General features: G+C 39.0%; 1 protein-coding gene across 3 annotated transcripts in view; it reads left to right on the top strand.

Moving 5' to 3' along the window:
* The window catches only part of LOC128691873 (uncharacterized), a 40,561-nt gene that overhangs the window by 19,163 nt on the left and 6,130 nt on the right, over nt 1–15,268 (top strand). The window contains exons 3-6 of one of the 3 annotated variants that reach the window (XM_070100890.1): nt 4,392–4,478; nt 7,756–7,845; nt 10,587–10,658; nt 14,130–14,168. In XM_070100890.1, coding sequence (XP_069956991.1) covers nt 4,392–4,478; nt 7,756–7,845; nt 10,587–10,658; nt 14,130–14,168 — 288 coding nt within the window. The remainder of the gene's footprint in view (nt 1–4,391; nt 4,479–7,755; nt 7,846–10,586; nt 10,659–14,129; nt 14,169–15,268) is intronic. The other 2 variants (XM_070100892.1, XM_070100891.1) reach the window with 2 other exon arrangements.

Raw genomic sequence — 15,268 nt, 5'->3', positions numbered from 1 at the left:
CATATACCTCAACGCACCACTCACCTTTTTTCCCTCATCAATTCTATGATTAACCTCATCCTTCATAAATCCATCCGCCAACACGTCAACTCCCAAGTATCTGAAAACATTCACTTCTTCCATACTCCTCCTCCCCAATTTGATATCCAATTTTTCTTTATCTAAATCATTTGATACCCTCATCACCTTACTCTTTTCTATGTTCACTTTCAACTTTCTACCTTTACACACATTCTCAAACTCATCCACTAACCTTTGCAATTTTTCTTTAGAATCTCCCATAAGCACAGTATCATCAGCAAAAAGTAACGGTGTCAAATCCCATTTTGAATTTGATTCCCCATAATTTAATCCCACCCCTCTCCCGAACACCCTAGCATTTACTTCTTTTACAACCCCATCTATAAATATATTAAACAACCATGGTGACATTACACATCCCTGTCTAAGACCTACTTTTACCGGGAAGTATTCTCCCTCTCTTCTACACACCCTAACCTGAGCCTCACTGTCCTCATAAAAGCTCTTTACAGCATTTAGTAACTTACCACCTATTCCATAAACTTGCAACATCTGCCACATTGCTCCTCTATCCACTCTATCATATGCCTTTTCTAAATCCATAAATGCAATAAAAACTTCCCTACCTTTATCTAAATATTGTTCACATATATGCTTCAATGTAAACACTTGATCTACACATCCCCTACCCACTCCGAAGCCTCCTTGCTCATCCGCAATTCTACATTCTGTCTTACCTCTAATTCTTTCAATTATAACTCTACCGTATACTTTTCCTGGTATACTCGGTAAACTTATTCCTCTATAATTTTTACAATCTCTTTTGTCCCCTTTCCCTTTATATAAAGGGACTATACATGCTCTCCGCCAATCCCTAGGTACCTTCCCCTCTTCCATACATTTATTAAACAAAAGTACCAACCACTCCAACACTATATCCCCCCCTGCTTTTAACATTTCTGTCATGATCCCATCAGTTCCAGCTGCTTTACCCCCTTTCATTCTACGTAATGCCTCATGTACCTCCACCACACTTACATTCTGCTCTTCTTCACTCCTAAAAGATGGTATACCTCCCTGGCCAGTGCATGAAATTACCGCCTCCCTTTCTTCCTCAACATTTAAAAGTTCCTCAAAATATTCTCACCATCTACCTAATACCTCCCTCTCCCCATCTACTAACTCCCCTACTCTGTTTTTAACGGACAAATCCATACTTTCCCTGGGCTTTCTTAACTTGTTTAACTCACTCCAAAATTTTTTCTTATTTTCATTAAAATTTCTTGACAGTGCCTCTCCCACTCTTTCATCTGCTCTCCTTTTGCACTCTCACCACTCTCTTCACCTTTCTTTTACTCTCCATAAACTCTGCTCTTCTTATAACACTTCTGCTTTGTAAAAACCTCTCGTAAGCTACCTTTTTCTCTTTTATCACACCCTTTACTTCATCATTCCACCAATCACTCCTCTTTCCTCCTGCCCCCACCCTCCTATAACCACAAACTTCTGCCCCACATTCTAATACTGCATTTTTAAAACTATTCCAACCCTCTTCAACCCCCCCACTACTCATCTTTGCACTAGCCCACCTTTCTGCCAATAGTCGCTTATATCTCGCCCGAACTTCCTCCTCCCTTAGTTTATACACTTTCACCTCCCTCTTACTTGTTGTTGCCACCTTCCTCTTTTCCCATCTACCTCTTACTCTAACTGTAGCTACAACTAAATAATGATCTGATATATCAGTTGCCCCTCTATAAACATGTACATCCTGGAGCCTACCCATCAACCTTTTATCCACCAATACATAATCTAACAAACTACTTTCATTACGTGCTACATCATACCTTGTATATTTATTTATCCTCTTTTTCATAAAATATGTATTACTTATTACCAAATTTCTTTCTACACATAGCTCAATTAAAGGCTCCCCATTTACATTTACCCCTGGCACCCCAAATTTACCTACTACTCCCTCCATAACATTTTTACCCACTTTAGCATTGAAATCCCCAACCACCATTACTCTCACACTTGATTCAAAACTCCCCACGCATTCACTCAACATTTCCCAGAATCTCTCTCTCTCCTCTACACTTCTCTCTTCTCCAGGTGCATATACGCTTACTATAACCCACTTTTCACATCCAATCTTTATTTTACTCCACATAATCCTTGAATTTATGCATTTGTAGTCCCTCTTTTCCTGCCATAGCTTATCCTTCAACATTATTGCTACTCCTTCTTTAGCTCTAACTCTATTTGAAACCCCTGACCTAATCCCATTTATTCCTCTCCATTGAAACTCTCCCACCCCCTTCAGCTTTGTTTCACTTAAAGCCAGGACATCCAGTTTCTTCTCATTCATAACATCCACAATCATCTCTTTCTTATCATTTGCACAACATCCACGCACATTCAGACTTCCCACTTTGACAATATATATATATATATATATATATATAAATATATATATATATATATATATATAATATATATATATATATATATATATAATATATATTTATTATTTTTTTTTTTTTATTATCACACCGGCCGATTCCCACCAAGGCAGGGTGGCCCGAAAAAGAAAAACTTTCACCATCATTCACTCCATCACTGTCTTGCCAGAAGGGTGCTTTACACTACAGTTTTTAAACTGCAACATTAACACCCCTCCTTCAGAGTGCAGGCACTGTACTTCCCATCTCCAGGACTCAAGTCCGGCCTGCCGGTTTCCCTGAACCCCTTCATAAATGTTACTTTGCTCACACTCCAACAGCACGTCAAGTATTAAAAACCATTTGTCTCCATTCACTCCTATCAAACACGCTCACGCATGCCTGCTGGAAGTCCAAGCCCCTCGCACACAAAACCTCCTTTACCCCCTCCCTCCAACCCTTCCTAGGCCGACCCCTACCCCGCCTTCCTTCCACTACAGACTGATACACTCTTGAAGTCATTCTGTTTCGCTCCATTCTCTCTACATGTCCGAACCACCTCAACAACCCTTCCTCAGCCCTCTGGACAACAGTTTTGGTAATCCCGCACCTCCTCCTAACTTCCAAACTATGAATTCTCTGCATTATATTCACACCACACATTTCCCTCAGACATGACATCTCCACTGCCTCCAGCCTTCTCCTCGCTGCAACATTCATCACCCACGCTTCACACCCATATAAGAGCGTTGGTAAAACTATACTCTCATACATTCCCCTCTTTGCCTCCAAGGACAAAGTTCTTTGTCTCCACAGACTCCTAAGTGCACCACTCACTCTTTTTCCCTCATCAATTCTATGATTCACCTCATCTTTCATAGACCCATCCGCTGACACGTCCACTCCCAAATATCTGAATACGTTCACCTCCTCCATACTCTCTCCCTCCAATCTGATATTCAATCTTTCATCACCTAATCTTTTTGTTATCCTCATAACCTTACTCTTTCCTGTATTCACCTTTAATTTTCTTCTTTTGCACACCCTACCAAATTCATCCACCAATCTCTGCAACTTCTCTTCAGAATCTCCCAAGAGCACAGTGTCATCAGCAAAGAGCAGCTGTGACAACTCCCACTTTGTGTGTGATTCTTTATCTTTTAACTCCACGCCTTTTGCCAAGACCCTCGCATTTACTTCTCTTACAACCCCATCTATAAATATATATATATATATATATATATATATATATATATATATATATATATATATATATATATATATATATATATATATATGTCGTGCCGAATATGTAAAACTGGTCAATTAGCAAGAACTCGTTTAAAATTAAGTCCTTTCTAAAATTTTCTCTTATACTTTTAAAGATATATTTTTTTCATTAATGTTGATGTAAAAATTTATAATTTTGCAACAAAAGAATTTTAAAAAACTTACCTAACCTTATTGTAATAAGCCCAATTTATTTTAGCCTAACCCAACTAAATATATTTTAGTTTTGTTTACAATAATTTAATACTAAACAAACACAGTGAAATATAATTTTTTTCTTAGGTTCAGAATGATTTTGGCAAAATTACTGCATACACAAATTTTCACTTGCCCTATATGGCAAGATGAGCGTTGCTATTTAAGCCAAGATCGTAAGTTCTGCCTATTCGGCACGACATATATATATATATATATATATACACACACACACACACCACTTGGTTTATATATCCTACGATTATATATATTAACTCTTTGAAATAATAGGCAAACAAGTGTACTGTCAGTAAAAATGATAATTTGTGTGTATTAATACATTTAATTATACTAACTCATATATTTTTTAAAAAAGTAATTTATATTTAACAAGTTTATTTTCATATGGTAGCTAAAATTTTGCAAATGTTGACATTACAGCATCCAGTCCAATTTAAGAATACTGAGAGCTAAGACAGCAGCTGCCTTGCCAGTCATCATTCCACAACCTGAAGAAATATCGCTCAGGTTAGTCACTAAGTCACTTTTGGGGAAAAAGAGGATTGGCAAACATTTAGGGACTTAATGCATAAATAACCCGCACGTAGGGGAAGCTTAGGTTAGGAGAGATTCGTCGGGAAACAGGACAAGTATTTTGTAATGCTGGTCTTCCATATCACTTAACCCGTAAACGGTCCAACGTATATATACATTTTTTCAACATTTGAAAGTATGTAAAAAAAGTAGATCTTCTTTTTGTTTTTCTACATTTGAAAATGTGTAAAAAACTTTGATCTACTTTTTTTTGTTATATTTGAAAATATGTAAAAAATCTTAGATCTACTTTTGTAGCATTACACATGTGAACATAGATCTGCTTGGACCGTTTACAGGTTAAAAAATAATTATATTAAAATGAAAATGTTTATCTCCTTGCAAAGTTAAAATGTGTGGTTTACATATAAGATATTAATCACAAAGAAGGCTACTAGCATGCCTAGGCATTTCGGGCAGACTAATCATAATTCTTACTCTATATTGACACAGCTTATGGAGCAATACATTTTAATATATGTACATTATTGCATACTGATATAAAAGTTAGGTAGCTGAAGTGATTAACATTGATTAGATTGATAATAGTGAGGTAGTACAAAACATATAACAATATTACAAATAGTTAATTTAGTGATGGGAATGGTTTTATCTCGGTATGATACACTGTTACTATAAATATGATGACAGGCTTGTCAACATGTGGAGAAGAGAAGTCAAAATCCAATGGTTGGAAAAATTCACAAATAAACCATACTTAGACAAGAAAAAGATGGTTTCAGTCTATCTGCACCATTGTCAGGTTGACGCTTCTTTCCAGAACGAAGAGAAATGTCTAAATTTCCTCTTCAAATGTGGACTTTCCTTTTTTGTAAATTATGAACCAGTGGCTAGGCCTCAGAATGAAATACATATATACCTAACTGCTTTAACATTTTACCCAATAATATCCTGCTTACAGCTAATATTCCAAAAGAAGTTGCAAGAACCAATAATAGAGTGGTATATCTGACCATAATACCTGTGTCTAATTATATCTGTATATCTAACTTAATACCCTTATATTGAACAATAATACATATATATTAGTATAGGTTAGGTAATGTTCGTTAAGAAACAGGACAAATGTTTCCTGATGCAGGTCTTAGTTATATACACATGTATATCTAACTATAGCACCTGTATACAGTGGACCCCCGCATAACGATATTAATCCGTTCCTGAGAGCTCATTGTTATGCGAAATTATCGTTATGCGAATGAATTTTCCCCATAAGAAATAATGGAAATCAAATTAATCCGTGCAAGACACCCAAAAGTATGAAAAAAAAATTTTACCACATGAAATATACATTTTCCCACACACAAAGAGAAGGATACATGCACAATAGTAGAGTAGTACATGCGCAGTATATATTGTGCATGTACTACTCTACTAAATGAAGAATAAATGACACTTACCTTTATTGAAGATGCAGCAATGACTGATGAGACACTGTGTCCTGGGAGTGCCTTTTCCTCCTGAGTACTGTAGGTCCTGTTTGGCATTTTCTTCCAGAACAGGCCTTATCACACTGTGTATGCCACTACGATTCTTAAAACTCTCAAACCAACCTTTGCTGGCTTTAAATTCACCAATATGAGCACTAGTTCCAGGCATTTTTCCCTGTTCACCTGGGTGTTAGTCGACTGGTGTGGGTTGCATCCTGGGAGACAAGATTAAGGACCCCAATGGAAATACTAAGTTAGACAGTCTTCGATGACACTGACTTTTTTGGGTTATTCTGGGTGGCTAACCCTCTGGGGTTAATTGTTTCTTGGTATTCTCAATAAGCCACACCAACAACGGTGCTACAGCAGCAGCAGCAGCAGCTGACAGTGCTACAGCAGCAGCTGACAGTGCTACAGCAGCAGCAGACGGTGCTACAGCAGCAGCAGACGGTACTACAGCAGCAGCAGCAGCAGCAGCAGCAGCTGACGGTGGTACAGCAGCAGCAGCAGCAGCTGATGGTGCTACAGCAGCAGCAGCAGCAGCTGATGGTGCTACAGCAGCAGCAGCAGCAGCAGCTGACAGTGCAGCAGCAGCAGCAGCTGACAGTGCTACAGCAGCAGCAGCAGCAGCAGCAGCTGACAGTGCTACAGCAGCAGCAGCTGACAGTGCTACAGCAGCAGCAGCTGACAGTGCTACAGCAGCAGCAGCTGACAGTGCTACAGCAGCAGCAGCAGCAGCTGACAGTGCTACAGCAGCAGCTGACAGTGCTACAGCAGCAGCAGATGGTGCTACAGCAGCAGCAGACGGTACTACAGCAGCAGCAGCTGATGGTGGTACAGCAGCAGCAGCAGCTGACAGTGCTACAGCAGCAGCAGACGGTGCTACAGCAGCAGCAGACGGTACTACAGCAGCAGCAGCAGCTGACGGTGGTACAGCAGCAGCAGCAGCTGACGGTGCTACAGCAGCAGCAGCATCAGCAGTTGACCATGGTACCACAGTATTTCGATAATATTTCTCACCCTTTTTACCACAGGGTTGGCACTAGAAGCTTTCTTGGGGCCCATGGTCACTTATTTTGCAGATAAAATCACCAAAAACGCTGTAATAATACGAAATGTTCCGATTGTATGCTTGGATGTTACCGCGGAGGCTGGCTTGTAAACAATGCCATCGGCGGAACATGTGAGGCTGGCTCAGGCCTCACATAGACGCGTCTCGGACAAATAGCGCTGAGCGGGTTTTTTAGCGGCATGCGAGGCAAAATCTTAGCGATAAAATGTATCGGTATGCGGATTTAACGTTATGTGATGCCAACGGTATGCGGGGGTCCACTGTATATCTAAGAATAATGCTTATATATCTGCCAGTAATACCTGTATTTCTATCCTTAAGTTTCTTGAGTTATTCTATATTATTAACACTCAAGGGTTAATAATCCATTTACCACCATCTTACTGTCATAGTTACAGCAGTAATCAGTATGTACTTTGTCAAGCTGTAGCAGCTTGACAAAGCTCCTGGAGAGCAAAATGTTGCCACAGAAAATGTCACATTAGTTGCAACTGTGTCTACTTTCCTAGCATTCTGTTGATAATTCTACCATTATTACTATCTAGTTCATGGACATTTGGTAAACCTGTAGGGGGTTATACAGTGTTTTGGGAAGGAGGAGATAGATCCAGTTCACACTGCAGAAGTATGTTTGAAGTTGTGTTCACTGGTATCATGGAGTGCCTTCACTTTGCTTGTGAATTAACAGTGGTCCAGGAGGTGACCTTGAGGAAGCTCCTCGCCAGCACGGCGGCCATTTCGAGGACACAGAAGACCTTCCAAGGAGACATGTTTCCAGGTACCTTACCAACACTACATTATCAACCCTTCACACACCATCACCTTTCTAATCGACACGTTCCCAGGCATCTATTTTCCAGAAGTACCTAGACATCACTATTCTAATGAACATCTGAACTCCAACAGGCTCTTCTCAATCCTTCAGAGTGCAGGTACTGCACATCCTACCTCCAGGACTGTATCATCCTCACTCATCCTTCAGAGTGCAGGCACTGTACTTCCCACCTCCAGGACTGTATCATCCTCACTCATCCTTCAGAGTGTAGGCACTGTACTTCCCACCTCCAGGACTGTATCATCCTCACTCATCCTTCAGAGTGCAGGCACTGTACTTCCACCTCCAGAACTGTAACATCCTCACTCATCCTTCAGAGTGTAGGCCCTGTACTTCCCACCTCCAAGACTGTAACGTCTTCACCCATTCTCTCAAAGTGCATGTACTGTACTTTGCACCTCCAGGACTGTAATGCCCTCACTCATCCTTCAGAGTGCATGTACTGTAATTTGCACCTCCAGGACTGTAATGCCCTCACTCAGCCTTCAGAGTGCAGACACTATACTTCCCACCTCCAGAACTCAAATATATCTAACTGGCTTTCCTTACTCCCTCATTTATGTTGGTTTGCTCATATGTACTCCAACAGCAAACTGAATCTCAAAAAACCGCTTATCTCCGCTCTAATCTAATACATGCACATAAAATGTGCACTAACCACACTATTTCAAACAAGTAAATTTAAAGTAGGTTAGGTAATGTTTGTTAAGGAAACAGGACATGTGTTTCCTGACGTGGGTCTTAGTTATACGATGACCCACAGCTGGAGCTTTTGGTCATCTGACTGAGGCCTTCCACTGGCTTACCCTTTCACCACTTTAAAAATTAAAGTTCTAATACCTGGATTAAAAAAATGGTATGAATGTACATAAAATATATAACTTAAATATTAATATAATAATTTTTTTTTTTTTTTTCAACAAGTCGGCCGTCTCCCACCGAGGCAGGGTGACCCAAAAAAGAAAGAAAATCCCCAAAAAGAAAATACTTTCATCATCATTCAACACTTTCACCACACTCGCACATTATCACTGTTTTTGCAGAGGTGCTCAGAACACAACAGTCTAGAAGCATACACATATAAAGATACACAACATATCCCTCCAAACTGCCAATATCCCAAACCCCTCCTTTAAAGTGCAGGCATTGTACTTCCCATTTCCAGGACTCAAGTCCGACTATATGAAAATAACCGGTTTCCCTGAATCCCTTCACTAAATATTACCCTGCTCACACTCCAACAGATCGTCAGGTCCCAAGTACCATTCGTCTCCATTCACTCCTATCTAACACGCTCACGCACGCTTGCTGGAAGTCCAAGCCCCTTACCCACAAAACCTCCTTTACCCCCTCTCTCCAACCCTTTCGAGGACGACCCCTACCCCGCCTTCCTTCCCCTATAGATTTATATGCTTTCCATGTCATTCTACTTTGATCCATTCTCTGTAAATGACCAAACCACCTCAACAACCCCTCCTCTGCCCTCTGACTAATACTTTTATTAACTCCACACCTTCTCCTAATTTCCACACTCCGAATTTTCTGCATAATATTTACACCACACATTGCCCTTAAACAGGACATCTCCACTGCCTCCAACCGTCTCCTCGCTGCTGCATTTACCACCCAAGCTTCACACCCATATAAGAGTGTTGGTACTACTATACTTTCATACATACCCTTCTTTGCCTCCATAGATAACGTTTTTTGACTCCACATATACCTCAACGCACCACTCACCTTTTTTCCCTCATCAATTCTATGATTAACCTCATCCTTCATAAATCCATCCGCCGACACGTCAACTCCCAAGTATCTGAAAACATTCACTTCTTCCATACTCCTCCTCCCCAATTTGATATCCAATTTTTCTTTATCCAAATCATTTGACACCCTCATCACCTTACTCTTTTCTATGTTCACTTTCAACTTTCTACCTTTACACACATTCCCAAACTCATCCACTAACCTTTGCAATTTTTCTTTAGAATCTCCCATAAGCACAGTATCATCAGCAAAAAGTAACTGTGTCAATTCCCATTTTGAATTTGATTCCCCATAATTTAATCCCACCCCTCTCCCAAACACCCTAGCATTTACTTCCTTTACAACCCCATCTATAAATATATTAAACAACCATGGTGACATTACACATCCCTGTCTAAGACCTACTTTTACCGGGAAGTAGTCTCCCTCTCTTCTACACACCCTAACCTGAGCCTCACTATCCTCATAAAAACTCTTTACAGCATTTAATAACTTACCACCTATTCCATATACTTGCAACATCTGCCACATTGCTCTATATATCTATAATATATACATTAATTATAACATAACTAACTATATATCAGTATTAAAAAAATAATATAATTAATGAATACTAACTCTAATAGCTATTAATATTTTTTGTAGTAATGAGTTATGGTACGAAAAAAATGTTATCATAATAACAATAATTTTTAAAGTTGTGGAGGGGTAAGCCAGTGGAAGGCTTTGGTCAGATGACCAAAAGCTCCAGCTATGAGTCACCATATAGCTAAGACCCACATCAGGAAACACTTGTCTTGTTACCTGACAAACCTTACCTGACCATCGTACAAGGAAGCACTAGGAAGAATAAGAGTCGTGTTAGGACTCTCTTCCCTGATGAATGTTATAACTCATTTCATATATATCACCAGGAATCCATACGGGGCCAGAGATGAGTTCAACAGACGACCTCCACCACAACGGGAGAACTACAAGATGGAGAGGTAGGTCCAGTCTAGCTGTAAGTTTACAGTTGTGTATTATTACGTATACAGCATATACCTGTACTAGGCATCTTATTCTCTCCCAGCCTATACATTCTTCTCAAAAGATTATATAAATATAAATATTACTGGCAAGATGAATAATCATTGCCAGGTCATTCATTATAAATTATCTTGAGATTATAGGCAAAAAAATGTGTGAAAGACTGTGCAAGGCTCACATTATACCAGGTAAAGTGATGTATATGTATTTGCTTGGGCTCCTAGGCAATTTTTTTTACTCCATATAATACTAAGGCTGAGACAGGCTGTATGTAGACATGGAAAATTTAGTCTGGATACTGTGTTTTATTTCAGTTGAATAAACTGGGCAAGAATACAACACCTGTAAGACAAGATCAAAATAATGTTCACACAGAGAAAAATCAAAATGTATGAAAATAAAGTAGCCAAGAACTCAACAGATCCTCAACACACTTAAATGGTGTGATGGTCAAGATAATTAGTGACATCATGTTGCCTCTCCATGGGGAAGTGGAATAGAATTCTTTCTCTGTAAGCCATGCGTGTTGTAAAAGGCGACTAAAATGCCGGGAGCAAGGGACTACTAACCTCTTCTCCTGTATATATTACTAAATGTAAAAGGAGAAACTTTCGTTTTTCCTTTTGGACCACCCCGCCTTGGTGGGATACGGCCGGTGTGTTGAAAGAAGAATGTTGCCTTATAAAATTTATAAGATTTTTAAGTTTTGTAACATTATATTTGTTACTCTGTGACATTGTTAACACCCTTGTAATCTCTAGTATTGTCTCCACTGTTTTATGTCAAACATATTTAAGTTACATATTAGTATTATAATCAAATAAAGCGTTAAACTGACAAGATTCGTGCAGCTTAAGTCACATAACACAGTGACAAGGTGCTGAATTGCTTTATCTAGTCATCCCAGAGTTTATGTTATCTGTTGCAAAAACACTAAAATTCTTTGCTACTCTATATATTTAATGCAGTCATCAATTTCTTTGAGTTTCGTATTGCTTCTTGATAGTTCTCCTTCAGAGAATCACTGGTGACTGAGGCAAGTTAGTTAATGGGGTTTAAGGCTATCAACTACATGATTTCATGGCCCCTGATGATGGCTTTGAGGGGGACTTGAGTTAGAGTTCGCCACAGCCACGCTGGTGTGGGATTCATCTACAAAAACTTGCATTTGTAGTCACAGTGGGGACCATGCTAACTACATGAGGGTCATTAAAACTACACCTAACTTTTCTAGTACTAGACAGAAATACTTAAATCTCTACTTTAGGACTTAAAATTGACTCTCACCATATATACACATTGAGAGACATGCATCTCTCTGTGTATAGTGTATCCTGTGCCTGCAATTTTAGAAATCCCAAAAAATAATACAGCCTCTCCTCACTTAATGACAGAGTTCCGTTCCTAAGACCACGTTGGTAAATGAATTCGTCACTAAGTGAGTAACATACTATAATGGTAATGAGTTTGTGTCAACCAACTTCGATACTGTTTTAATGTCACCTTTGCACCATTTATTTTATAGCATTTCTGGTATATTTTTAAATATTTATACAGTAGTGTACTGTATATTGTAATAAACAGGATAGAGGAAATCAGCTCTAATATACGTTATTTAGGTATGCATACTGGTCAGAGAGCCGTCGTAAGTCCGAGGCATCGATAAACGAGTACGTTGCTAAGTGAGGAGAGGCTGTATATAGTATCTAAAATGTTTATTTAGAACATAAATGTGTTGAAGTGTGGCTTGGGGAGTGTGTGTGTGTGTGTGTGTGTGTGTGTTTGTTTGGGTTTTATCTTGCTTGAAAATTAGTTAGAATGTTATTTTACTAAAAAACAAGAGTGAATTACATGTATTGTGTTGTAACTGGTGAGCCTCCAGTGTTCCACCGCATGATGTCAGATGGTCATGGTAGCATGTACCATGATTTATGGTTACACATTCAATAATTAGTAGTTATCACATCTTCATTATTCCTGGCAGAGCTAATTACACTCCACTTAGTAATACCAATCAAATACCACTTAAATGGCAACTTAAATACGTATTTCCATCTCTGATCTCCCACCCACTTAATTTCAAAAGGGGTATGAAGGAACCTTCTTACCCCCTTTAGTAAGCACTTAGGTTCACTTTTTCCAAATACAACTACTCTGTTTAACACTTTGTAGAAAGTATTTCTTAAAGGATAATTCCAAATAGCAAGATGAAAAGAGAATACATTAATTATTAATACTAGAATGAGTGGTTATAAAATTAATTGATCATTTAGTATCAATGTCTTAAGTGGACCTTTAAAAATATTACAGGATGTTTATTTGTCGTTATTGTATGGAACAAAATAGAATGACTTTGAGAATGTATAAATCTGTAGTAGAGGGAAGGCAGGGTATTATTATTATTATTATTATAATCAAGGGGAAGCGCTAAACCCGGAGGATTATACAGCTGGAAGGCAGGGTAAAGGTTGGCCTAGGAAAGGTTGGAAGGAGGGGGTAAAGGAGGTTTTGTGTATGAGGGGCTTGGACTTCCAGCAACCATGCATGAGCGTGTTAGATAGGAGCAAATGGAGACAAATGGTTTTTAGGGCTTGATGTGCTGTTGGAGTGTGAGCAAGGTAACATTTATGAAGGGATACAGGGAAACTGGCAGGCTGGACTTGAGTCCTGGAGATGGGAAGTATGTACAGTGCCTGCACTCTGAAGGAGGGGTGTAATTGTTCCGGTTTTATAACTGTAGTGTAAGCAGCACTGCCTCTGGCAAGACAGCGATGGAGTGAATGATGCTGAAAGTTTTTCTTTTTTTGGGCCACCCTGCCTTGGTGGGAAACAGCCGATGTGTTAATAAAATAAAAAAAATAGATATTAATGTGGTAGATATTGACCCTATAACAAGCCAAACTGCTGGCTTACCTTTCAAACATAGTAGTCCCAGTGATTCGTTGTAATTCACACCTGTCATAAATCATGCCATATACTTCCATGACCACTAACTCAGTGTGTGAACAACTGGAAATTTCAGTCAGCTCTCTTATAAAGTTATCTTACAGTTCATTATTTTGAAATTGCAATTAAAAACAGTACATTCCAAACAGAATAGCGAATGACTAGGCCTTACCTGGAGTATACCTGTAGAGAGTTTTGGGGGTCAATGCCCCTGCGGCCTGGTCTGTGACCAGGCCTCATATTGGATCAGGGCCTAATCAACCAGGCCTTCACAATACGTGCTGCTCAATTTTCTCGTGGCACTTTTTCAACCAAATTTACTAAGTTACACTATATAGAGAAGCTTTATGAGAGGGATGACTAGTCAGTCTTCCTTCATGTTTGGAGCTTTGCCATGGAGTGAGAAACTGAGGCTACGAGGGAAAAATAACAAGCAAACAGAATGTTGCTAAGATATGACTGTGTGGCTTTGCTTTATACAGGATCAGCAATGATTACTACAGGGACAGCCGCTATGGAGGGTGAGTCCTACTAGAGTAAGAGTTGATGTACTCTACGGTAAGTGTACTATGCCAGGGTGAGTAGCCTACACTCTACCAAACTTCATAACACACAACATGCAGTTTGTGGCAATTGATAATGTCACTAGGGACACTATCAGTTGAAATCGCTGGTGGTTGAAACGTCTTCTCAATAAAATGCCATAAACTTCATATTTTGTCTTACTAACGTATTTGTTGGTATATAATACCTGCTAAACATCTACACTACTACGATGACCCAGCCTTCAACCACCAATTCGTAAATACATATTTATAGTTACAACAGCAGAATTATGGTCATGATGTCCTGTCCTCTATAATTTTCTTCATGCTTTTTTTTAGAAAATTCAATGCTTGATACACTTATATTTTTTAACTATGTTAGGTTAGGAGGTTGAAGAGTTGGTCATTTTATATGCTTCAAGTTTCCCATGAAATACAACTGATGTAGATCTATGTTAAATACTTCATCAAAATTGTTACTATTTAATCCATCTTTTGTCTACTGTCTTTAGGTTAAATCTGTATATTTATTATGAAGGATTATTTCAGTAGGGGGTTATATTGTACCTGGAGAATGGAAGGTCACCACGTTTGAATCACGAGAGAGGGGTAACCCAAATGAACACCGTGAATTTATTGGATGCAGATTGTAAATAGGCGACTAAGAGCTTATATGTTTGGTGTTTTAAGCAATAATAGTGTGTCCGCTTGTCTGTATGATTATCTGTTGATTACTGCTACAGTACTATTACTACTACTACAGCCTCCTCAACTGTGTTTTATATCATGTGAATTACTGATTAATGATATGATTGTTTCTAAGATTGTGAAATAAAGTTTTTCTGTAAAGTGTATGGTAGAGTTATTATTGAAAGAATTAAGAGTAAGACTGAGAATAGGATAGCAGATGAACAAGGAGGCTTTAGGAAAGGTAGGGGGTGTGTGGACCAGGTGTTTACAGTGAAACATATAAGTGAACAGTATTTAGATAAGGCTAAAGAGGTCTTTGTGGCATTTATGGATTTGGAAAAGGCGTATGACAGGGTAGTAGGTTGGTAGACAGCAACCACCTAGGG

This window comes from Cherax quadricarinatus, chromosome 75, assembly GCF_038502225.1.
Source record: "Cherax quadricarinatus isolate ZL_2023a chromosome 75, ASM3850222v1, whole genome shotgun sequence".
NCBI lineage: Eukaryota > Metazoa > Arthropoda > Malacostraca > Decapoda > Parastacidae > Cherax > Cherax quadricarinatus.
This window is presented reverse-complemented; position numbering and strand designations above follow the sequence as displayed.